Here is a 22,943-nt window from a genome sequence, read left to right as displayed (position 1 = left end):
AGGCTCTGCATACAACACAACTGGAAGTGCTACTCCTTTTTGTGCACAGATAAAATAGCTCCAAATGTAATGTTTGAGTCAGAAAAAACTATCTTACACTCCTTAAATGTGCTCAGTTACGTTCACCCACTGCTTGTTAACTCATTCAGGAGCCCTTCGTGCTCCATGCAGAAGTTTCTCTGCTCATTTTCATGTTTTTTCTTCAATTTTCCCCCCATCTGTTTCCGTATTCCAGGCCAGCTCTAAAGGCACAAACTACATACGCACATTACACAAATGTATACACTACAGTAACACTTGGGACAAGATTTCCTCACTCATAGACACACACATGCAGACTTCCTCACTGGTGAGATCAGAGGCTTCTGGCACAAACAGGAAGCTAGCACTGCATAATCTAATATCAGGGCCTGTTTGAGTTGCACACATCATGTCCTTTGGCTACACTTACTGACAAATCTTCATGAGCTTTATAGTGACTCTTACTGTTTATTTTACTGACACAATCAGTATGGAACGAGTGGCCATGACCAAACTTATGGAAAGCGGTGATGTGAGTTTACATACTGAAGGTGAGTCATGTTAGAGTGAAACTACCCGAGCTTTGACACACGGCACATAAAATATCAGGCCACAGTGAAGCCTTATTTGCTGCAGTGCAGTCACAGTTGTGGAGACGCATACTTAAAGAAATGCACACACACACTTACATGCATTCACAATTATGCACATACACATAAGCTAGTTAAGCCAGAGTGCACAGTTTGGTGGTAGATAACGAAGTGTTACAGCACAGATGGACACAGAACACAGTGTAGATTTGCACACTAAGTAAAAAATTATCTTCACCTGTAGCCGCTTCGGTGCTTGCTTTGAAACCTGTCCAACTTTATAACCTTTCTTTGAAAATGTGAGTTTGGCTCAGGTTCAACTTCTTTGCAATAAAAATGCATTTCAGTTACCTTCATAAAGTTGGTGTGAAGTTATTCATTCATGAATTATGGCTCTGGTTGGAGGGAACAATGGCAATAACCAGGTACAAGCTGTTTTGCATGCATTCAGTGTCTGTCATCACCACTGGAGGGTGTTTACATTGTCTGCTCACTTTGTTCTATCCGCAGTTTTGTCCTTTTGGCTCTAAAGATTTACGACTCTTTCTATGTGAAACTGTTCAGTTTATTTCTGTGTTGTCACATCTGGGCTGCTTTGTGTCATACTGTGTTCTAATTTCTGTTAATTACATTCAGTTTTTTGGCAAATCCACTGCAGGGTGAATTCCTGGAAGAGTTAATCAGCAAACATTAAACAACAACTCTGATATGGACTTAACCTCTTGATAGTGGAAATCCATCCATTAGTAACATTTCTTCCACAAAATAACTGGCTTATTTGGCCACTGGCTCAAGTACATCAAAGGCAGATTAATATCACAGAAAAACAGGGAACTGAAAGTTTGAAGAAATGCAATCAACATAAAATACTCAAATTATGGAATCATTTCTGATTTTGAGCATGTTTACATTTTGTTTTTGTGTGATCATTTCAAGATCAAAATGAGACCACTGAAAAAACCAACAGCCAAAGATAAAATTAATGAAAAATAGCCTGTTAGTTAAGACTTATGAAACATCTCTATGGGTTCTTTAGCTTTCTTTGTGTTGAAAACACCATAAATTCACAATTTTATATGCATTGAGTTTGACTGCACTACTTACTATCAGAAAAAACAAACTTTACTTTTGCACAATCAAACATCCACTCTGGTCATAAAATATAATTTTATTGCTGTTATGTCTTTGATGATGTTGGTATTCTTTTCATTTATTTCTACATTATGTTACTCCACCAACACAGTTTATTTATCTTGGAATAAAAGCCATTAGAACAACTATTACTGCTTTTAAAACCTAAGAGCTTCAGTCAGGAAATTAAACTTTTTTTTCTCCAGTTGTCTCGTTCTGAAGCTCTATGGTTTCCATGAGCTGGATGACTGAGAATCTACAGGGACATTTGTAAAACCAATTTACATAATCACTACTGGGCTTACTGGCTGGAACAACCTCTTCTGACATTTAAATATGTTTAGTTTTGCTCTTCAGGTGGAAGGATTATTCTTATTATTATCGTTGCACTGCTTGAAAGAAGCCAAAAGAAAAACAAAATATATGGAGATTTAATATTGTTTTTTGTGTTTCAAGCACAACAAGAAAAATAATATCAATCTTAACGCTAAAAACAAGCTCCGATTTGTCTGTATCAGTTTCCAGTCTATCAAATGCATCAGAAACACACTATCCTCTTCTGCACACACTGATTTGCTGGCATCTCACCCACGTTTTCTAACTTCTATCTCAGACTTCTTCACTAATGTTATGGACTCTCTGTGTGTCTGTAGTAGGCGGGTTTTCCGCCAGCAGGGTTTGGTTGATTCTCTATTGATTTGTTGGAGAGGCAGAGGAGGAGGTGGAGAAAGTGAAAGGGGAGGAGTGGAGGAGAAGAGAGAGAGAGAGAGAGAGAGAGAGAGAGAGAGGGAGAGAGATGTGATTGTGCGTGTTTGGGACGAGAGAGGAGAGTGATCACAATCAAGGCAAAAGTCCGACCGCCGAGGGAGCGCACTTAAATCACGTGGGGTTGTGGATTTGTACGGAGAAAAAGTAAAAGTGTCGCCGAAGTGACTTGTGGCTGTACTTTGCTCTGCTCCGCTGTTCGCCTGTGCACCCCCTCCGCCCTGCATTCCGCGGAGCAGCTGTGTTTTAATGCCCCTGCGCACCCGAGGAGCAGAGGCAGGAGAGAAGAGTGAGGAAGAAGAAGAGGCAGAAGAAGAAGCGAGAAGGCCTGGATAACACCCCTCCTCGCCCACTGGAAGTCTGTCCACTCTCCCCTCCTGGCCCTGCATGGACGGGGATGGGGAGAGCCGGATGCTGTTGCCGCGGGGCTGAGCGCCTCGCCTCCCCGTCTATGGTGCGCCGCTTCCGGCCACTGCTGCTGCTGATCATCGTGGTGTGCTGCGGTGCTCGCATAGGTAACCAACTCCACTCAAACACTGCCTCAACTACTGTCACAGTCATAGTCTCAGCAAACTAAAGTGATTTGCATTTTTTTACGCACTTTGTCATTGAGTTGAATTGCTGTGCGCTGCGCCGTTACCACAGTGACAACACTTCTGTCTGGTGCACTTGATAGTGATCGGAGCTACTTTATTAGTTATTAGGCGTTTGTTTTCACAGTGTGGCCGATCCCTGCGTTGGGCCCAGTGCTGCCTGACAATGGCTCTCTCTACAGCGGCAGTGCAGTAGTCTGAGCACGGATCGAGTTTCTCCTCCTCTCTCCTGGGCCGTCATTCTCCCGTCTGCCCCTTAATGGCTCATGGAGGAGGGGAAGAGAGGGCGACTAGCTCTCCTCATGTCCATATATAACAGATTTATTCAGTGCAACATGAGGAAAAACTGAATCTGTCTCAGGGATGCTTGTGAAAAAAGTTGCAGTGTAAGATGTAAATGTGATTGAACCTATTGTGGAGCACAATTTATGTCCAGTTGGTGCAGATTTGAACAGATAGATAGATAGATAGATTATTTGTCCACTTTGGGAAATTCAGGGTATCCGGTAGCTCACACGTTACACACAGATGTATAAGAAACAATGTACAAAAAAAGCATGCAATAGTTGTGTAAATTGTGCTCGTTGAAGAAACAGCAGTAGTGTGCCTAAATATTAGTGTAACAATATAGTATAATGAATAATAGCTTCTGGTAGTTATATTTAAGAAGCTCTTTTGCAATTTTCTTTTTGTATTAGTGGATGTTCATCTTTTGCATGTTAATTGAAGACACACGCTGCAAAAACCTGTCTTTTAACAGAAAGCCAAAAGTTAAAAAGAAGGATTATTGATGCCAAACTACAGCGTTTCTGTCTCTTCTACGCTGCTTATACAGAGATTTTCATTTGCCCACCTCCTATTTCCCACATTCTTGGTTAGTTTGTGTTTGGTAAAGACACAGATGCATTTTGCATTTGGTGCAATAAGCAGGACATGTCCTCTTTCCAGAAGCCAGCGTTTTTTTGTGTGTGTGTTTTTTCTTCTTTTTTTTTGGCCGGGTTTGTGTGTTTCTGTGTGTGCAGGGGGTCTGCGTTAGTGGCGGCTGTCTGTTGAGCAGTCACACCTCCAGTAATTAGTTTAACACGGCTCAGGCAGCAGGACAAAACCGCCTCTGCACACAGCCTGGTGGGAAAAAGAGGGACCAACTCCACATTAAAGACCCTCTTGGCACCTACTGCCACACATGCGTCACCTGGAAAGAATGTGTATTATTTAGTCTGTTGTGTCAAACAGAATGTTTTATTTGTTAAAACTTGTACACGTTCGGGCTGTTTGGTCACATCGTTGCTCCATGCAGCATGTGTCCGTTTAGAGGCAGGGGCGTCCGAATTGTTGACTATTGTTTGCGGTGTCTAGCTGAGAGCAGGAGAGAGAGAGGCAGTGCATAGCTCCTCTGCAGCTTTGTATCTCTAAGCTTGGGAGGCTGTTTGTGTGATTTGAGCTCAGCATGCGAGAGAGTGCACACAACAAGGTGATCAATAAGCACTTCACAAGCCATTCCTTCGGTCAAGAGATGATCCCAGTAGATCCCTTTTCTGATCTGCCGAGATGAGAGAAGTTGGAGGCGGCCGGATTGGGAGACAAAGGATCGCTAAACCGAGCCTGGGAGATTCAGCTGGTGGATCTTTTGACCTTCGTCTGATGTTGGAGAAGGTGCCTCAGGATGTGGGAAGAGAAGAGGCGAGATGACCAGGGAGAGAGGAGAGTAGCTGTATAGGGAATCAGGCTGAAAACAGAATAGTGTTGGTGGAGGCAAGTGATTTAAGCTATGAAAAAAAAACTAGGCTTTGAAAGAAATGTGATAAAGTCAGATGTGAGGGGAGGATGGGGCGAAACAGAAAGGTTAATATAGGACATGGAAGCATCGGTGTGAGCATTGCTGACCCTGTTATTGTGTCTCCATTGGAATTACTCCAGGGGATGATAGAAACCGAGCTTGAACACATAAGTTCCTCACACGAGCAGTTCTTCATTCTCTTCTTCACAATATTTTCAAGTCAATTCAGTATTCATTGCCTCGGCCCGACTTATCAGAAATTGCTTATTTATATGCATAGATTGGATTTTCTTTTGAAAGTACAGCTATGAATACTTAGAAAACCCGCTTAAGAAGACTATTTCACAAAAGAGAGATCATGGGAAGCCTTGAAGAACAAAAATAAGAAAATTCCGCTTTAATATAGAGCATAATATAATTCAGAACTTAATCATCGCATGGAATTCCTCGTTTTGCTTGATATAATTCACAGGAATGCTGGCGTGCACGGTCAGCCACAGAGCCAGACAGCGGGAACTGGTGTAAACTTCAGCAGATGCTTGACGTCAGCAAAGTTTTAACCTTTATAAGTCAGAGATGCGAACCTGAGTCCTTCAGTTACAGGGTCAGCTCCCGTCTCGCTGGGAAAATGTCACTGAATGTGCTTTTGTGTGTTTTTTAGAGCAGCTTGTGATCCTGATACCTTCTGGAAGAGAATAAACCCCCTTCTGATTAGATTGGGAGCAGTATTTAGGTACTGCAGGCTAGATAGGAGGGAAAGCAGGAGGCTGTTGGTGCGCCAGTCAAAGACACAATGTGTCCTCAGTACTCAGACCGTCTGTGCAGTGGTGGTTGGCATGGCAGGCAGCCTGTGTATGTGTGTGTGTGTATCTGTGGGTGGGTGTCAGTATTTAACAGGCAGGGGAGAGATTCTGAAGCCTGGTGCGAGTGGGGGTCCATACCTGCACCCTGATCTCTAAAGCTCAGAGCAGTACTGCCCCCAAATGGCGGCACCCAACTCTGTCATGCCCCAACATCAAATAAATCTACAAAGAAGAGCTGGAATGCGCTGTTGGCTCATGCGTGTTTATGTGCTGGTGGTAACTTATGGTTGTAAAGCGATGGTGTGACATTGAGGGAATTTGTTGATTTCAGTAAAAACTCACGGACTTTCTGCCTTTTGCTTGGCCATTAGGAGATCATACCACCATCTGAAGATTACTTACTGTGTGTGTTTAACGGAAGTGCGACCAGCATTCTTGTGTGTGTGTGTGTGTGTGTGTGTGTGTGTGTGTGTGTAAGCAGCTGCCCATACACTGCAGAGCCTCTCTCTCTGGTCTAATCTAATAGGAGCACGCTGTGACTGATGCATTAGGTCTGGTCTCTAATCTCTCTCTCTTACTCTAACTCCCTCTCTCTCTGATGATCTATGATATAAAAGGCTGGTTTGACCCTTGTTACATTCAGAAATGAAGAAACAGATAACACATCAGGGGCATGTTCCTGATGGGTGTATGAGGACGGAATAATCAATCTTTTGGTTTAAAAAAACAACTGAAAAAGCTAATTTAATGTCAGATTTCATATTAGTTAGCTTTTCGGTGTGCATTTCTTTTGTAAAAGCTACACAGCGTCACAAGACAATGCCTCAAAACCTTATCAGCATCTTTTTGATACAGTTTCAACACAGATTGAACACTACAGAGCGTCGCTAAGCCATGGTAATGCACAGCACACCTGCATTGTCTTGCTTCCTCTGTCTGTTAGGTGCTCCTTTGCCATGCAGACACTATTATCTCACTCCTTGTGGGAAAATGTACTTTGTCTTTCTCTCTCGGGCTGCTCTTTGGTTTATTACACTTCAGGTTTATTACACTCACACAGCGGCTCTGCTGACTGATCAGGACTTTCAATCAGCAGCTGGTTCTTTTTCTAGTTTTATTAGGTTGGACTGTAACAGGCTGGTACCATTGTGTGTGTAAGATCAAAGGCTTCTTCACACTATAACTGTAGCCGTCTTATGTGCAAACTTTCCTTTTCTAGCAAGATCCAGCTCTCAGTCTAGTTAAAATGTAAATTGTCATACATGCATGTTTTTCTCTAGTCATTTTCATCCGGTTACATACCTTTGTTTTTATATTCATATGGTTTCCTGCCAGTGTTTCTGACTGTATCTGTGTGTCCCCTCCAGGTCAGTGCCAGGTGGCCACCCCTCAATGTCGTATCCAGAAGTGCACCACCGACTTTGTCTCCCTGACCTCCCACCTGACTCCGGCCGTGGATGGTTTCCACACCGAATTCTGCAAGGCTTTGCGGTCATACTCAGTCTGCACCCAGAGAACGGCCAAGTCCTGCCGGGGGAACCTGGTCTTCCACTCGGCTGTGCTCGGCATCTCAGACCTCATGAGCCAGAGGAATTGCTCCAGAGACGGGCCCACGTCCTCTACGCACCCTGAGATCCATATAGAGCCCTGCAACTACCACAGTCGCACCCAGCACGCCCACATACATTCCCACGTGCACACACATGCACACTCCCACGGGCACAGCCACAGCCACAGTCGGCCTGGGTACCTGTTCTGTGGGCTGTTCGGGGACCCGCATCTGAGGACGTTTAAGGACAGCTTCCAGACTTGCAAGGTGGAGGGCGCTTGGCCTCTCATTGATAATGATTATCTGTCGGTGCAGGTCACTAATGTGCCTGTGGTTCCCGGCTCCAGTGCCACAGCAACCAATAAGGTAAGAACTGTGAAATGGGCTTTTTGGAGTCTAATTTGTTGTTATTAAGGATGGAAGAGCTTCGTAAGTGGGAGCAGCTGGTGTGATCTGGTTTATTTCTGTATGTGTGTTTCCACAATGAACTCTAAGTTTCTTTTCTGTGCCTCAAGGTAAGAAGTCTTATCAGTGTGAGACTGGAAAACACCCTCACTCTCTCTGCTCTGCTTTCTCTTTATCGAAGTCTGTCACAGACTCACAGGTGTGAGACAAACAGCCTCGATCTTGTGACTGTCTCTTGTGACTGAGGCAGTGTTGGAAACCTAACTTGGTTAATGGCTGCATATAGCCTGACCTCTAATAACATGGAATGAGACGTGTGAAAGGACCCACTGTTTACTAATGTGTGTTTGCAAGCGTTTGTGTGCGTGTGTGTGTGTCCCATGAGTTCATAAGTGTCACTCCTTGCACTCAGCTTAAAGCACTATGTGTGTTAAAGGTGCCCAAACAACAGAAAAGACACTCACACACACACACACACACACACACACACACACACACACACACACACACACACACACACACACACACACATATATACAACACCAAATGGATGATGAGCCACACAAGGTGATCTTTGTGGTGTTAAAGAAGCAATGTTGATGTTTCCCCCGATGATCAGCCCTCTCTAGCTTAGTCGATAGTTTTAATTATTAAAGCACATACACACCCCTGCATACACTTAGTCAAGCCCACACTGACAGAAACACACACACATTAAGCAAATAGTAGGTTTGCTACATTGGTGGAGCTGAAGGTTTGACCTTGTGTCAGAGGTGGGGCAAGTTATTAGTCACGATTATTAGGGACACACACCACACTCCTACACACATGCGTACACACACATTAACAGCCCTGCAGGCTTAATGGCCTGCCAGCCCTCATTCCTCACGGCTGTCATGTGAACAAAGCAGCCATTCACCGGAACTATGATGCTAGTGCTAACTGTAATGCTCACACCACACCCTGCATCCAGCACTGCTTCCACTCACCACCAGAGCCCTGCATGTATGTGTGGGTGCACATGTGTCAGCATGTTTGCATAGCTGTGTCAAATTACAACTTGTTAAAAAGTCATTAAGTCATTTCTCAAATGTAGTGTGATGAGAGTCAATAACCTGTGTAATGGGTGAATGTTAATATTTGTGTGTGTGTGTGTGTGTGAGAGTCCCTTTACTTCACCTCTCCTACCTGTCCTTTGTTCTTTCAATAATTCAGTGATTAATGGTTTAGTCTATAAACAGTCGGAGTTCAGTTTTTAATTTTCTGACCATGACATACTCAATTTACAACATCGCAAACAGAGAAAGTCACAAATCATCAGTAGAGAATGTCTGTCATGCTCGAAAAATTATTTCAAGCAATAATCAGAAGTTATTAATTTCTATTAGTTCAGGGCTGCAACTCGTGTTTTTTTCATTATCAGCTAGTTTTTCAATTATTTTCTTGATTGGCTGCTCAATCATTTATTCTATAAAATGTAAAAATATTTTTTAAATGTCTCACACATTTCCAGCACCCAAAATGAAACCTTTACAATGCTTGTTTTATTCAACCTGCTGTGGAAATCCTAAAGAAATTTCTCATATATGAGGAAAAGAAAAGTGGTCAATCCTCACACCTGAGAAGCTGAAACCAAAAAATTAGGGATTAATAACTGATTATCAGATTAGTTGCCGGTTAATGAACTGACTTCAGATTCAGCTATATCCATGATGTCAATAAAAGTTGTGTTTGTCCAATAACTAATGAACTGACTGTAATAGTGAACTGTATATTAATTGTTGCATTTTAACATTGTCATTCACTGGACTTTAAATTCTAAATGTCTCTGTAACATAACTGATGCACTCTCTTGTTCTTGCTCTATAGATCACCATCATCTTCAAGCCCTATGAGGGTTGCATGGACCAGAGGGTCTACCAGGCTGTCACAGACAACCTCCCAGCTGCCTTTGACGACGGCACCGTGAGCAGTGGAGACCCCATCCACGCTTCAGCCGGTGCAGACGGTGTATCTGGGAAGGTCCGGGCTCTGTGGATCTCTGAGCGCAGCCCGGGGCGCCACGTGGAGCTGCACGCTGGCTACATCGGTGTGACTGTAATTGTGCGCCAGCTGGGGCGCTACTTAACCCTGGCTGTGCGGATCCCTGAGGAGCTGGCCCAGGCCTATGATGCCACCCAGGACCTGCAGCTCTGTCTGAACGGCTGCCCCAGCGGCGAACGCATCGACCAGGCGGGGCACCTTCCCCTGCCCCTCTCCCCTCCAGCGCTCGGCCTGCAGCAGCTGCGTCGGCCGAGTTACTCCTCACTGACACAAGCGTCCCCCTATGGTGCCTCGCAGGTTTTTGGTGTGGAGGGGGCGAAGGAGCGCTGCAGGGAACAGCTGGAGGTGCAGGACATTTACTTCCACTCCTGTGTGTTTGATCTCCTGACCACTGGGGATGTTAACTTCACCGTGGCAGCGTACAGCGCCCAGAAGGACATGGAGAGTCTGCATCCACACAGGGATAGATGGAGGATCTACCCCCGCGGCTCTGCCATCTCCACCTTACACTCTGGTTCTCACCTTATCAAACAGTTTGCTCTGCTCCTGGTGTGTGCTCTGAGCGCTGCTTTGATGTAGAAGTGGGAGTCTTTGAGTATGCCTGCATGCATGTGGGCTTTGTTAATGTGTGTGCACTAGAAAATGAGTTGTGGGAGTTTTTTTTTCGCTGAGCACTGATACTGAAAACTGTTTCCTCTCTCGTGTAGAGAGTAAACAGCAGACTGGACAGTTACTGGGAACTGGAAGTTTTATAGAAGAGGTGACAGACCTCCCAGTGGACACAGGAGATACTGGCAACACTAACTGCGTCTTACTTTGCCGAATCAGCTCTCTGAAGGTAGAAAAACAAAGAAGACGTGATGACAGCTTCTACAATCTGTCTTTATCTTTGGATAGAACGCAATTGACAATGACACAAATGTTTCTGTGTGGGTGTATTGACTGTAAATAGTTCATTTTGTCTTCAGTGCACAGTGTAATGGTGTAGTTTGTTTTTTGTGCCATTTGATGTGATTTTTTTGTAATACCTCAAACAGAGGATGTTTGTTTTAACAAAAGCACTTTAATTTTTTTCACGAATCCACATCAGTGTTCTTTCACTCGCTGTTTTCCACCAACATCTTCAATGGCTCAAGTTTTGGAGATCTGTAGGTTTTTTGACCCTTTCAGAGTAAAAGACAGTTGAATACTAGGAGCTGCCATTTTTGTTAAAATGCGCGATTCTTTCATTAGCTGATTTCACTCAGAATCTCATTTTAAGTCAGTCGATGTGAGCTGTTCTGTTGAATGTATTATGAATATTGTCACAGCAAATGCCATCACTACTATTTTGTTGCTATGTGAACTTGTTGCTTTTTCTCATTCCTGATTTCAACTCTGTGTTTGTGTGTGTGTGTGTGTGTGTGTGTGTGTGTGTGCGCGCGTGTGCGTGCGCTCTTTGTTGCTTTTGTTGGTGACATGTTTGAATGTGTTTTTATTTCATCTGATTCACATTAGAGGTACTTCTACCTTTTTGCCAAGATGCTGTGACTAAACCAGCTCATGTTTTTTACTCAGTGATTTTTGTTGTTGTTATAATTTGAGCCAAAGACAGATAACGTATATTTTTTATGTACAAAGGAAGTCATAACTCACCACCAAAACCAGCATCTGTCTCCCTCTCAGAGTCTCCTTCTCACAAGTTTTTAAATTTGCTACTGTAGACTGCTTTTTCTCCTTTTGCCAGAATTGACAAGCTGCTCCTTATTAGGATCCAAGTAAGATACTGGAGAGAAAACGCTGCGAATTACTGAGGAAGCTGAGGGGTTTGAGCTCCAGCATTGTGTTGTTGGAATCTGATACCTAGTAGAAATGTCAGCTGATGAGACTATGAGCCTTTTAAACATGTAACATTCTGTATAATTCTGCCCAATTAGTTTGATCATTTCAGCTTAATCTCAGTTCCTGGCTTTGTGATCTCTTACATCATGTGTGAGTGTCAGTTTGGTGAAGAGTGACTGGTCAGTGTTGAAATACTTAACTTATTTATGAACGTAGTGTCCTGTAGAGGATGTTAAGCTCCATATTCTTGCTGTTGGATAATAATTTAAAAAATGTCAGATGTGATTGTACTACCACCTAGTGGTGCTCTGTTGCTATGTCAGTGTGTTACTCAAGGCGCTCAAAAAATGAAAAAAAAAATCGAGGAAACAAACTGTTTGCCAGTGTTTTATTTAAAAAACAATAAAGTCGAAACACTCCAAACTTACTTTGTGTTTATTGAATTTACATTGAAGAATATAAAAAGCAAAATGAGGCTATTTCAAAAATGAAATTATGTGGAAACTTCCAAACACTCACAATTTTCTTTCTGGTAAATTAAGAAATTCAGTATTATGGTTACAACTAGACACGCATATCGTCTCACAAAAGCACATACACATATGCAACAGCAGGAGCATTAAACCGTCTGTCTGAGGTTAGGCTTCAATCAGATACCAGGTTTGGCCTCACAAACTCGTTCTGTTTTCAACTGCCATAGTCAGCAACACCTGTGAAGTCGGTGTGAGACGGCTGAAAAAGGCGCGACCAAGGATTTGTCGCATTACAAAACCTACTCCTGTGATCCTGAGAGTGAAACAATTCCCATTTGATTCAGGAAACTTTCCAAAAATCTCACAGTAAAACCGTCTTCATGAAATAAACCATGAGACTGGAACACACTTATCATCTTCGACTGTAGCGGTCCTCACTGTGGAGACTTCAGACAAGAAAAAGTTCCCCTCTGTGGGGTTAGTTTTCTTTTCATGGTCACTTGGTGCATCAGAAACCTTTCAGTACCAACGATCTGAAAAGTCAAAGTCAAATGCATTGTCAAGAAATAATCAAATTCAATTTACTACAAAATCTATAATATATGTAAAAGAAAAAACAACACCCTTGTTACCTACACACAAAGGTACACATTCTATATATTTCTGTTGTTAATTCTATACTGAACATAGACTCTTACCACTTAATAACAACATAAATGGTCACCAGAGCATCAAAGACGAGGATCTTCATGAGAATAAGCCTCAGGGCCAGTACAACCGCCGCGTTTGTCCTCACAGCAATATCTGCAGATCAAACCACGCAGACCAACGTAAAGCATCTTAAATTGGGAATTTATTTGACATGTTTGCAAACAACTAAATTTTACCTTTTATGTCTTCATCCTCATAGCAAATCTTGTTATGATCAGCTAGAATTATAGAATGTGTTAAAAAGCTGAAATTACAGCTTCAGACTCTGATGTGCTCACGTGTGATCAAACTTTACCTGATGAAGTGGTGAGGTGTGTCCTCGTGACTTTTGAACGATGTCTGTGACTCACAGAGCAACTGTATGACGGCCAGTCACTGGTCGCTACTGTTATAACTGCCACAGCGTTGTGGCCGCGATGCCTCCTGGTTACAGCGATACTGTATGGTCCGGTTGACATGTGGTCCTCTGATGCTGATCTCCACCTGACCTCCAGACGTCCTCTTCTGAAGTCACTCACCATACAGACCAGCAGTGTCCAGCCAAGCCTTTCCCCTGACAGGTGGACCGGAGGGGCCAGAGATGCCAGAACATCGGCCTCCACCCCTCCTGATCCAGGGTAATTAGGCAAATAGGAAATTTGTTTAGGGTGCAAAGAGATCTTGTTCTGTAGTTGTCCAACAACAGGATGTGTGCAAAGCTTTGTATTGCTGCACAGAGGCACAGAAAATGCAGAGCAGTAGATATGAGGCATTATCTTCAAAAATTACGTATTTGTTGTTTAGCTTGTTAGATTACACATAAGTTGCAAAAATTAACATTTAATACTTCATGTTTTATTATTATTACTAGATACAACTCTAGATATATCAACTAGTTCCCGAGCTTCAATCTTTCAAACACTGGACTGCATGAATAACCTCATAGAAGGAGTCAATAGTGATGTAGGCTGCTACCATAGATAATATAAAACTCAATTGATGGAGGAAACAGTGTGCTGGTCTTTGAACAAACTTTCTATTTCTGATCATAAATGATACTGATTTGACTTAAATTGACTTTTAACTATCAGTGACTAATCTAATCTGAAAAATTGCAACTATGCTTTAGACTAAAACCAAATCGTACCTCTGAAAACTTGATATTTTAGACATCTGAGATATTCAACTGTGAATTTTCTTTGCTATAGATTCACAGCATGGGCCAGAATATAGTGTTAAAAATGAAAAGCTCTCACCTGTCCATAGATAGATGATAGGAAGGTAAAAGAGACCTCTGGAAGGTTCAGTCATGTCCGCTTTAACTAGTGTGGCTTTTATAATTGCTGATCGACGCCTGCTCTCTTTGTGAGCGTGTTTGTGTGCCTTGTGTGTGAGTGTGTTAAACGGGGGCATTCCATTTGGCTTTGCCAGGAGCATTGCATTATGGGGGACCGACATGTCTCATTGTTGTGACCTTATACTAACAATGGAACCCCCTTACCCCCACCCCACCCAAACACTGGCACAGGCACAGGGAATAGAGAGAGAGAGGAAGAGGGGAGGACGGTGTGAGCTCTCACTCAGCTCCACTGTGTCTGTGTTCAGAAAGAAAGAACAAAACTGAGGACAGGACTTTAGCGAAGAATAGATTCAACAACTGGGGACACACCTGCCTGTGGCTGTTAGATCTGAGGTGAGAGGCTGATTATATCAACACACCCTGAACATTAGACAACACTCTTGTAGGTTACACCTGCACACACACATATACGTTTTTCAGTTTGTACAGTATTTGTTCTATCAACCACCTCAGCAGTGTGTAACATGTATTTCTGGTTAAAGTGCACTAACATGTGTCCAAACATGTGAAGCTTAAGTGTGTTATCTCTCTGACACACAAACAAACAAACACACACACACACACACACACACACACACACACACACACACACACACACACACACACACACACACACACACACACACACACACACACACACACACACACACACACACACACTCAGACACTTTTTTTCTCAGCAGTGGGAGGGAGCTTAAAGAGAAAGTGAAACTTAACAACAGGGAAATGAAGAGAGCATGGTGAAGCTGAAATGATCGAGGTAAGGCATTTCTACATTTCTCTAAAACATGACCTCTGAAGCAAGCACAAGTCAAGTATGAGTTTACAAACTGTCATGTTTTAACTCTCCTCCACAGTCTGTTGTGTCCCTGTTGAACTCAGAGAGGTTCGAACTACGAGCTTTATCTTTTCAGTATGGTACAACGTAACTCGTGCCTATGCAACCTGATTTGAACTGCAGCTATGCTCCTGCAGCTGTTGTCACCTTACAGTTATAGCTGTGTCCTCATCTTGTTTTGTCCACATGGAAAATCATGTGATGTTTTTGTTTGAGTCTTTCTCAGGATGAGATGTGTTGTGGCCTAGTGATCAACAAAGCTCAGTTTGTCAGAAGGAACATGTGTTTTAGCACAGTCCAGTTACTGAAGACATAATCCCCCCCACCCCCCCACCATCCCCTATGCTGTATGAGAAAAAAGACAATACAGGAAGAATTGGAGTAATGAGTGAAGAGTCTTTATAGCTGTTGCTGTGTGGAAAGCTGTTTGTTTCAGGAGCATAAGCAAGCCGTAACCTTTCAATTCATTCATTAGTGTTTGTCCTGGTTTTATAGTGAATGCTGCGACCTTTGACTTGACTGGAGTAAACAAAGCGTTATCACATGTCTGCTAGATTACAGAAAGAATAATGGATTTGTCTGAATAAATCCTCTTCAGTGATACATATGTTATTTATCCTCTAATTGTGTCTTTCAGGTTTCAGAAAAGAAGTCCTGATTTGCAGACGTTGACATTTTTCTTCAGCCTTATCATCATCCAACATTCACATCAGGTGGTTCCCTGTATTTGGGCTATGATTGTTTGATATCAGTACTAGCTGTCAGCCTGTCACTCGGGTTGGCATTTTTTTTGATCAGTGTTTGAAGGACATTCCCTCTGCAATGGTCTCTGTGAGGCTGCTGGTGTTGTTTCTACTCAGTGTGTCTCTGCTTGGGTCTCAGCCCACCCAGAGTTCACAACAGGTGTCAAGTCCTGCTCATCCTGCAGGAGAACAATCTCCTTTGGATCCTAGTAGTCTGTCCTTCCCTTGGAGCCGCCTTCGCTTGCCAAGGTATGCTTCACACTCGTTTTTTAGTGGCCACATTCAGAAATGAGCAAGAAAATTGCCAGACATCTGTTTTTTGAGTCATTTATTCAAAAGGCAACATGTGTTTTTTATTTCAGGTACATCATTCCTCTTCACTACCACCTCTTCCTGCACCCCAACCTCACAAGTCTCAGTTTCACTGGCTCAGTGCAGATCCAGATTGATGTCCAGAACAATACAAATTGGGTTGTGTTGCACAGCAAGGGTCTACACATCTCCAAGGCCACTATTTTAGACCAGAACCTTGCCCATCTTTCTGACCAGGTAGTTGTAAATGCAGATCAGCTGATTTGTCTGCATTATGTACAATGAACCCAACAATCTCCTTCTCTTCTAGGTTCTTCCAGTTCTTCACAACCCTTCCCATGAGCAGATAGGTATTTTCTCTCCTAGAGTGCTCAGCAGTGGGCAGAAATATTTCCTGTATATTGAGTTTGAGGCAGAGCTTGCAGAAGGTTTCTATGGCTTCTATAAGAGCACCTACCGGACCAGTCAAGGAGAGACCAGGTGAGACCAGGTTCACTGCTTTGCTTCATGCATAATAAATTATCTTCCGCATACAGGTGTGTTGCAGCCTTACTACACTATGATAGTATCTGCTCATGTCTCTAAACAGAACCTTAGCTTCAACTCACTTCGAGCCCACAAGTGCTCGGATGGCGTTCCCTTGTTTCGATGAGCCAAACTTCAAAGCCAATTTCTCCGTTCGGATCAGGAGGAGTCAGGAGTACATTTCTCTGTCCAATATGCCTGTTGTGAGTGTTGAATGGTTGTTAGTTGTCACACATTTTCAAATGTGTGCGAAATACAGGCTTCAGTTTATCGTCTGTGTATTTCAGGTCAAGACAGTTGAAGTAAATGGCGGCTTGCTTGAAGATCAGTTTGCTGAAAGTGTAAAGATGAGCACGTACCTCGTAGCGTTTGTCATTTGTGACTTTAAGTCTGTCACTGGAACAACATCCTCTGGGGTGCAGGTGTGGTCTCTATGATGATATGTTGTACAATATTTTTTTACATTTATTGCTTAAAGTATTACTTTCTAAGTCATAAATGCTGCTGTGTTTGTGTTTTTATGGACTGTAGGTTTCCATCTATGCTGCCCCTGAGAAGTGGCAACAAACCCACTATGCCCTGGAGGTTGCTGTCAAAATGCTGGACTTCTATGAGGACTATTTCAACATCCGCTATCCTTTACCCAAACAAGGTGAACCATTGCTCAATCAATTTTTTTCCTGCAACCAAATTGCAAAGCTTTTTCCCTCTTTACTTCATCACTTTCTGCTTCCTCACTGGTTTTCTCTATCAGATTTAATTGCCATCCCAGACTTCCAGTCAGGTGCAATGGAGAACTGGGGTCTGACCACCTACAGAGAGACCAGCCTTCTTTTCGATCCTCTCACATCCTCTGTTTCTGATAAACTTTGGGTTACCATGGTGATTGGCCATGAACTCGCCCATCAGGTGAGAGTATGGCAGTGTACCTGCACACTAATGACATTTTGTCCCATGATAAGTCAATGCAGACTATCAAAATTCTAATTGGTGCATGCAGTGGTTTGGAAACCTGGTGACCATGGAGTGGTGGAACGATATCTGGCTGAATGAAGGATTTGCCAGATACATGGAGTACATTTCAGTGGAAGCCACCTACCCTGACCTCAAAGTGGTATGTGCCTCAATCATTAATTGATCCATTAATATTAAGCATAAGAAAGAGGATTGATATTCATGTTCTGTGCCCAATCCTGCAGGAGGAATATCTACTGCACACTTGTTTTGCAGCAGTTGGTCTTGATTCATTGAACTCCTCTCGGCCAATATCCAGTCCAGCAGAAAACCCCACTCAGATCAAAGAGATGTTTGATACAGTCTCCTATGACAAGGTGGGTTTTCATTCTTTTGGTCCAAAGAGCACCACACAGGCAATGAAATTTTTATCTGCAAATCACTGATTAAATAGCACAATCTTGGTCAGTTTTAAAAATGAAATTACTGGCACGTGAGTGATTTATATGTTTGTGCTGAATAGAAAATTACATTTGAGGTAAACAAAACTTCTGCACTCACTCAGTCCTTCATTCGTAGCCTGTCATGGTTAACTGCTATAATAATATTTTTCTGTGACTCCTTCCAGGGAGCATGTGTCCTGCACATGCTGCGACACTTTCTGACAGACGAAGTGTTTCAGAGTGGGATAGTTCGATACCTCCGCAAGTACAGCTACAAAAATGCACACAATCAGGACCTGTGGGACAGTCTAGCCAATGTAAGGATCAAAATTATATTAATGGTGTAATACTCTGTGTAATTTTTTATCATCTCTTTGTGAAACAACAGGGACAAAATGATTAACAGCCGGATTACTTTGCTATATGTGGCACAAACTACATCAATGGATAATGAAGTTGGAGAGAATAGAGGACTGTTTAACTTGACCTACAAAGAAAGTAGTAAAGAGGTTAGACTTGTCCCGTTTGATAGTTTAATCACTTACCTTTTTGTGACCGCGGCATTATCATCAGGTAGTAAACAGAGAGTGATCCATTTGCAGACGTCCTACATTTTATTTCCTTATTCTTCTTCATTTCCTTTTTGTTATTTAAGCCCTTATACATATTACAAAACAGTTACTAGCTGCATTTTTTCTTTTAGATTTTTGATTTGTTTCCCTTCCTTCCAGAAGAATATTGTTTTTGACTCATTTCATTATGATGCAAAAATCAATTTGCTTAGATTTGAAAGCTGCTTGAAGTAGGGAATCAAGCAAAGTGAGCATGATATCTGGTTTCATTGCAAGCTAAGTTCTGGTATTTGTGCCTGGTTAAACAGTTGTCAAGTACAGGTTGATTTAAAAAGAACACACTATCCCTCCTGGCAAAAGTAACAGAATTTCACTCAAAACAAAAGCAGGTGTGGCTTTCATTGAAATGGATTACCAATATCAAGCACATTCAAAGTCTCTCAAAGCTAATTTTCCAACTGTACTTAACTGAACTGGAGCCAACAGCTGTCATGAAGGAAGGAAAATCACATCTAAAAATCTGAAAAAACTGTTGTGTATTATTATGAGTAATGTAAGGTACATCTGATTTGTAACAAACTGACATGTGAAAATGTTCGGTGTTTTAATTGAACTTGCAGTCGCAAAGGAAAATGAAATGCTAAATTAGATTTTTTTCAGACATGCTCAGAGGAGGACTTCATCTCAGGAAAACACTGTTACGACAGTGGCCAGGCCGCCAAGAATGCCGTGAGTAAACATTTAAGCATCAAATCACTCACCTCTCTTCGCAGATTCCTTCATGTACATGTCACATACTGCAATTTAGGTACTGATCTTCAGTCTGCTGTCTCCTTCAGTACCTGTTTGCAGGAGAACATCTGGACCTGACAGCCATGATGAATACATGGACTCTGCAGAAAGGTATTCCTCTGGTGACTGTAACTAGGAAGGGGCCTCGTCTGCTGCTCAGACAGGACAGGTTCCTGAGGACTGTGATGCCTTCTGATCCTCTATGGTCCTCATTGCAAAAGGGGTAGGTGGACATGTACACTTCTACATTAGTTTTACTCTTTAGCTTAATATTATTTTCACACTGTATGTTGCTTTTCTGGTCTGCATTTTTACTCTTGGAGCTCCCCATACACTGTTACTAAGACTCATTTTAAGTAAAGATTAGGTTTAAACTTCAGCATCTACATTTTTCAGTGGATGCTCCTTTCTATTTTTATAGTTTCCTTTGGCAGATCCCCCTGACATACAAGACTGATGTCTCTGGCACCATCCACAGACACCTGATGACATCACCCACAGGTAAGATAAAATGCTACATATAAATCTTGCATCCCAAACTTTTTTTCCCATTATAAAGCTTTCTGTTCTATGTTTTTATGCTTATATTTCATTTAGACAGCATACACATAGGAGAAGAAGCCAGCTGGGTGAAGGTAAACACTGACATGACAGGTTTTTATGTGGTTCATTACGAGGAAAGTGGTTGGGATGTGATGACCAAACTACTGAGGGAAAACTACACTGCGCTGAGCTACAAAGACAGGACTCAGCTGATACACAACGCCTTTCAATTGGTAACGTAAGTATTTGTTTGTGTCCACATGTTTCTCCATCTCTGTGGGACAACAGGACACCCTTTTGTACTTTTCTGCGTCTCTGTAAGAAAACATCTTTGGTGATCCAACATGAAATAGCATGCATTCTTTCAAGTCTTTTTGTTTCTCTCTAAAGAGCAGGCCATCTGCCGCTCAATAAAGCCTTGGACCTGATTGGTTACCTGAAGAGGGAGACACACACAGTGCCTCTTCTCAAAGGACTCGGCTATCTGGAAGCCTTCTACCATATAATTGAGAAGAGGGATGAGCTTGATTTAACACAAAACCTGGGGGTAAGAAGACAAGAGTCAAGTGTTTGCAGGATGTTTACTGCACATCACTATGAAACTGAGTTAATGTGAGTTAATCTTTCTGCGTGTTCTTGGACAGATGTACATCCTGCAGTTTTTCCGTGCTGTCATTGACCAGCAGACATGGAGTGACAGCGGCTCTGTGTCAGAGCGACGGCTGAGGTCAGAGGTCCTGTCGCTGGCTTGTCACCTGGATTACCCTCCTTGTCTGGAGCGAGCACGTCAGCGCTTCAAAGACTGGCTTCAGTCCAACGGAACTCTCAAGTCTGTAAATTGTATTTTAACACACACTGTTATCAGTCAGCAACCACAGACGATTCACAAAACCAACAGAACTCTTCTGTTCCAGGATGGATTGTATAATTTGATATGTCATCTTCTTCCTGCTTGTGTTTACTCTAGCCCGCCCACTGATGTTGCAGAGACAGTGTTTTCAGTTGGAGCTCAGGATGACCATGGCTGGGCCTCACTCTTAAACACATATAAGACTTCCCTCTCTGCAGCACAAAAACACAAGATCCTGTTTGCCCTAACCAGCAGCAGAGACAGTAACAAACTGCAAAGGTATATCTTAATGCTGCCATCTTGTGGCAAGCAGTATTATACTACAGCACTGCGGCCAAAACGTACAAAAATGTAATCTCATGTAAATCTGACACAAGTGACACATGCAAGTCTTATGTATGCTGCAGATTTTAGTCTCTTTGTGTGTGATTGTGTTGCAGACTGCTGGATCTGGGTCTGGAGGGGAAGGTGATTCGATCGCAGGACCTGTCCAGTCTCATCTTGATGGTGGCCAGGAACTCACGAGGATGTAACCTGGCATGGAACTTTGTCAAAAAGAACTGGGACACACTGGTTCAAAAGTTAGTAGGACATGATGGAGACACTAAATGATCTAAACTATGAGTAAAAACACATGATGTCATAACGATGCAGTTTTCCATGGCTTTTTAAAATATTCTACTAATAAGATTTTATCAAGTATATATATACTCTTGAACCTCCTCAAGCTGATCTTGTGAATTGGATTCAAACATTGTCGGTCTTAGCTTTTTAGTGACATCAGTGTATTTCATTAAGAATGAGAGGAGCAGATTTTTGATTTATAAGGTCTTTATTTTACCACAAACATTACTTTGGTCTGAGACTGTCCTCTCTGTTGTCTCTCTGACTTTGCAGGTTCCAGCTGGGCTCATTTTGTATTAGAAACATCATCATTGGCACCACAGGCCAGTTTTCATCTCAGGAGGAACTCAATGAAGTAAATATGGTCTTAAATCCAGAAATATTTTATATTGAACAAGGAAATTTAAACATCCACCCATACTGACATGCTATTTAGACTATCTGGCATTGGTGTTGGTAGAATCAGAAACATTGCCATTATTTTCCAAAACTTGAACTGGTATGTTTTATTCTGTATTTCTACTTAACTTAATATAACTTAAATTAGTGATAAAATCTACTGTGGTCTAAAAAGAATTGTTAAAATTTTGCACCTGAATTTGGGCTCAAAATTTAGAAAAACAAGAAATTCTAGTAATTGTTAAAACAAAAAAAAATATATATAAGGCTACTTTTCAAAAAGACATTACCATAGGAAACCCTATTTATTGTGTGCTAACCTTGTTGCTACTATAATGCTGTGTGGAAGCATCTGTGAATGTTCCTTCAGTTTCGTCCTTGTTTGTGTTTTTTAAATGCATGTGTGTTTGACCCTCAGATGCAGCTGTTCTTTGAGTCCATCAAAGAGCAGGCTTCCCAGCTGAGAGCCACTCAGGTGGCCCTGGACAATGTGCAGAAAAATGTTCGCTGGGTTCAGAGGAACCTCGAGACTCTGAGAAGCTGGCTGAATGAGCAGATGCAGTGAAGACAGCAAAAAGAGAGGTGGTGGCTGCCAGCATAGCACAGAAGGGAAGGTTTTTTTTTAATGTGTATGTGTGCTTCAATTTAGTGTTTGACAACAGTGAAGAATTAATAGTTTTATATATAAATTGTAAATTTTTGAGAGGGTTATGTGTTACAGCTGTGCTTGTACCAGGGATATTGTGTTGTCTTGTGTGTGAGAGAGAGAGAGAGAGAGACATAGAGATCCATTCCAAAGTGACACAAATGCTGTGTAAATGGACTCTTCACCAAATGGACAATAAAAGGGTTCATTCATTGTACCTCCTGCCACATCTGTGTGTGTTATATCAACTGAAACACATCCTTGTATTATGTTCATATTAAGTAGAGCCACCGTGTCTGCGCTTTTGTGTCTCTGTGTATACACTTGGCATTCATCACATTGGTTATTGTTAAACTATTAGTAGTGTTGCATAACCAGACTATTCTGCAGCACGGTAATAATAAGCTATTGATACGAACCACTTCTAAGTTACAGTCAAGGCATGGGCTGGCCTCCAGGAACTGAATGGAAAACAGTATAATGTTCTTATAAGATCAGGAATAATATGGTTGATATTCATGATGTTAACTGTTTTCTGGTTCACACTTGGTTTCAGGATTAAGGTAAGAACTGCTTGATCAAATTTTGGGTGATGTTAACCATATAGGGGTTATGGTTGACCTCCATGGATGACTGCAAAGAACTAAAATGTCCTTACAAGTACAGCAAAACAATGAGCAA

General features: G+C 42.2%; 3 protein-coding genes across 7 annotated transcripts; 2 read left to right on the top strand and 1 right to left on the bottom strand.

Annotated features, from left to right (window-relative positions):
• The first annotated feature begins 2,527 nt into the window (after window positions 1-2,527).
• rgmb (repulsive guidance molecule BMP co-receptor b) lies at window positions 2,528-11,921 on the top strand. The gene is made up of 3 exons (XM_023297892.3): window positions 2,528-3,022; window positions 7,048-7,595; window positions 9,504-11,921. The coding sequence occupies exons 1-3, from the start codon at window positions 2,905-2,907 to the stop codon at window positions 10,254-10,256; spliced, it is 1,419 nt and encodes a 472-aa protein (XP_023153660.2). The 5' UTR covers window positions 2,528-2,904; the 3' UTR covers window positions 10,257-11,921.
• Window positions 11,872-14,083, bottom strand: LOC118469508 (uncharacterized). Of its 3 annotated transcripts, none has more exons than XM_035942758.2 (5): window positions 13,918-14,078; window positions 12,978-13,390; window positions 12,859-12,900; window positions 12,670-12,775; window positions 11,872-12,504 (listed from the first exon to the last, which is right to left on the bottom strand). In XM_035942758.2, coding segments are annotated over exons 1-5 (570 nt in total). In that variant the 5' UTR covers window positions 13,926-14,078; the 3' UTR covers window positions 11,872-12,503. The 3 variants fall into 3 exon arrangements, with proteins under 3 accessions (XP_035798651.1, XP_035798649.1, XP_035798650.1); XM_035942756.2 differs by having other exon boundaries at window positions 12,978-13,289; window positions 13,918-14,076; XM_035942757.2 differs by lacking the exon at window positions 12,859-12,900 and having other exon boundaries at window positions 12,978-13,289; window positions 13,918-14,083.
• A 119-nt stretch (window positions 14,084-14,202) lies between these two features.
• Window positions 14,203-22,479, top strand: erap2 (endoplasmic reticulum aminopeptidase 2). 3 transcript variants are annotated; one of them, XM_023297890.3, is made up of 22 exons: window positions 14,204-14,354; window positions 14,686-14,781; window positions 15,497-15,851; window positions 15,965-16,151; window positions 16,225-16,394; window positions 16,504-16,642; window positions 16,727-16,861; window positions 16,971-17,091; window positions 17,194-17,348; window positions 17,440-17,553; window positions 17,639-17,770; window positions 18,022-18,153; window positions 19,069-19,137; window positions 19,248-19,423; window positions 19,622-19,701; window positions 19,798-19,981; window positions 20,134-20,290; window positions 20,388-20,572; window positions 20,711-20,872; window positions 21,034-21,174; window positions 21,491-21,572; window positions 22,035-22,479. In XM_023297890.3, exons 3-22 carry the CDS (start codon window positions 15,682-15,684, stop codon window positions 22,179-22,181), a joined length of 2,838 nt encoding a protein of 945 aa, XP_023153658.2. In that variant the 5' UTR covers window positions 14,204-14,354; window positions 14,686-14,781; window positions 15,497-15,681; the 3' UTR covers window positions 22,182-22,479. The 3 variants fall into 3 exon arrangements, with proteins under 3 accessions (XP_023153654.2, XP_023153658.2, XP_054867146.1); XM_023297886.3 differs by having other exon boundaries at window positions 14,203-14,354; window positions 16,971-17,348; XM_055011171.1 differs by having other exon boundaries at window positions 14,247-14,354; window positions 14,702-14,781; window positions 16,971-17,348.
• Window positions 22,480-22,943: the final 464 nt, after the last annotated feature.

This window comes from Amphiprion ocellaris, chromosome 6 (assembly GCF_022539595.1).
Source record: "Amphiprion ocellaris isolate individual 3 ecotype Okinawa chromosome 6, ASM2253959v1, whole genome shotgun sequence".
Classification (NCBI taxonomy): Eukaryota; Metazoa; Chordata; class Actinopteri; family Pomacentridae; genus Amphiprion; species Amphiprion ocellaris.
Note: the sequence above shows the minus strand (reverse complement) of the source record. Positions and strands in the feature narration are given on the sequence as shown.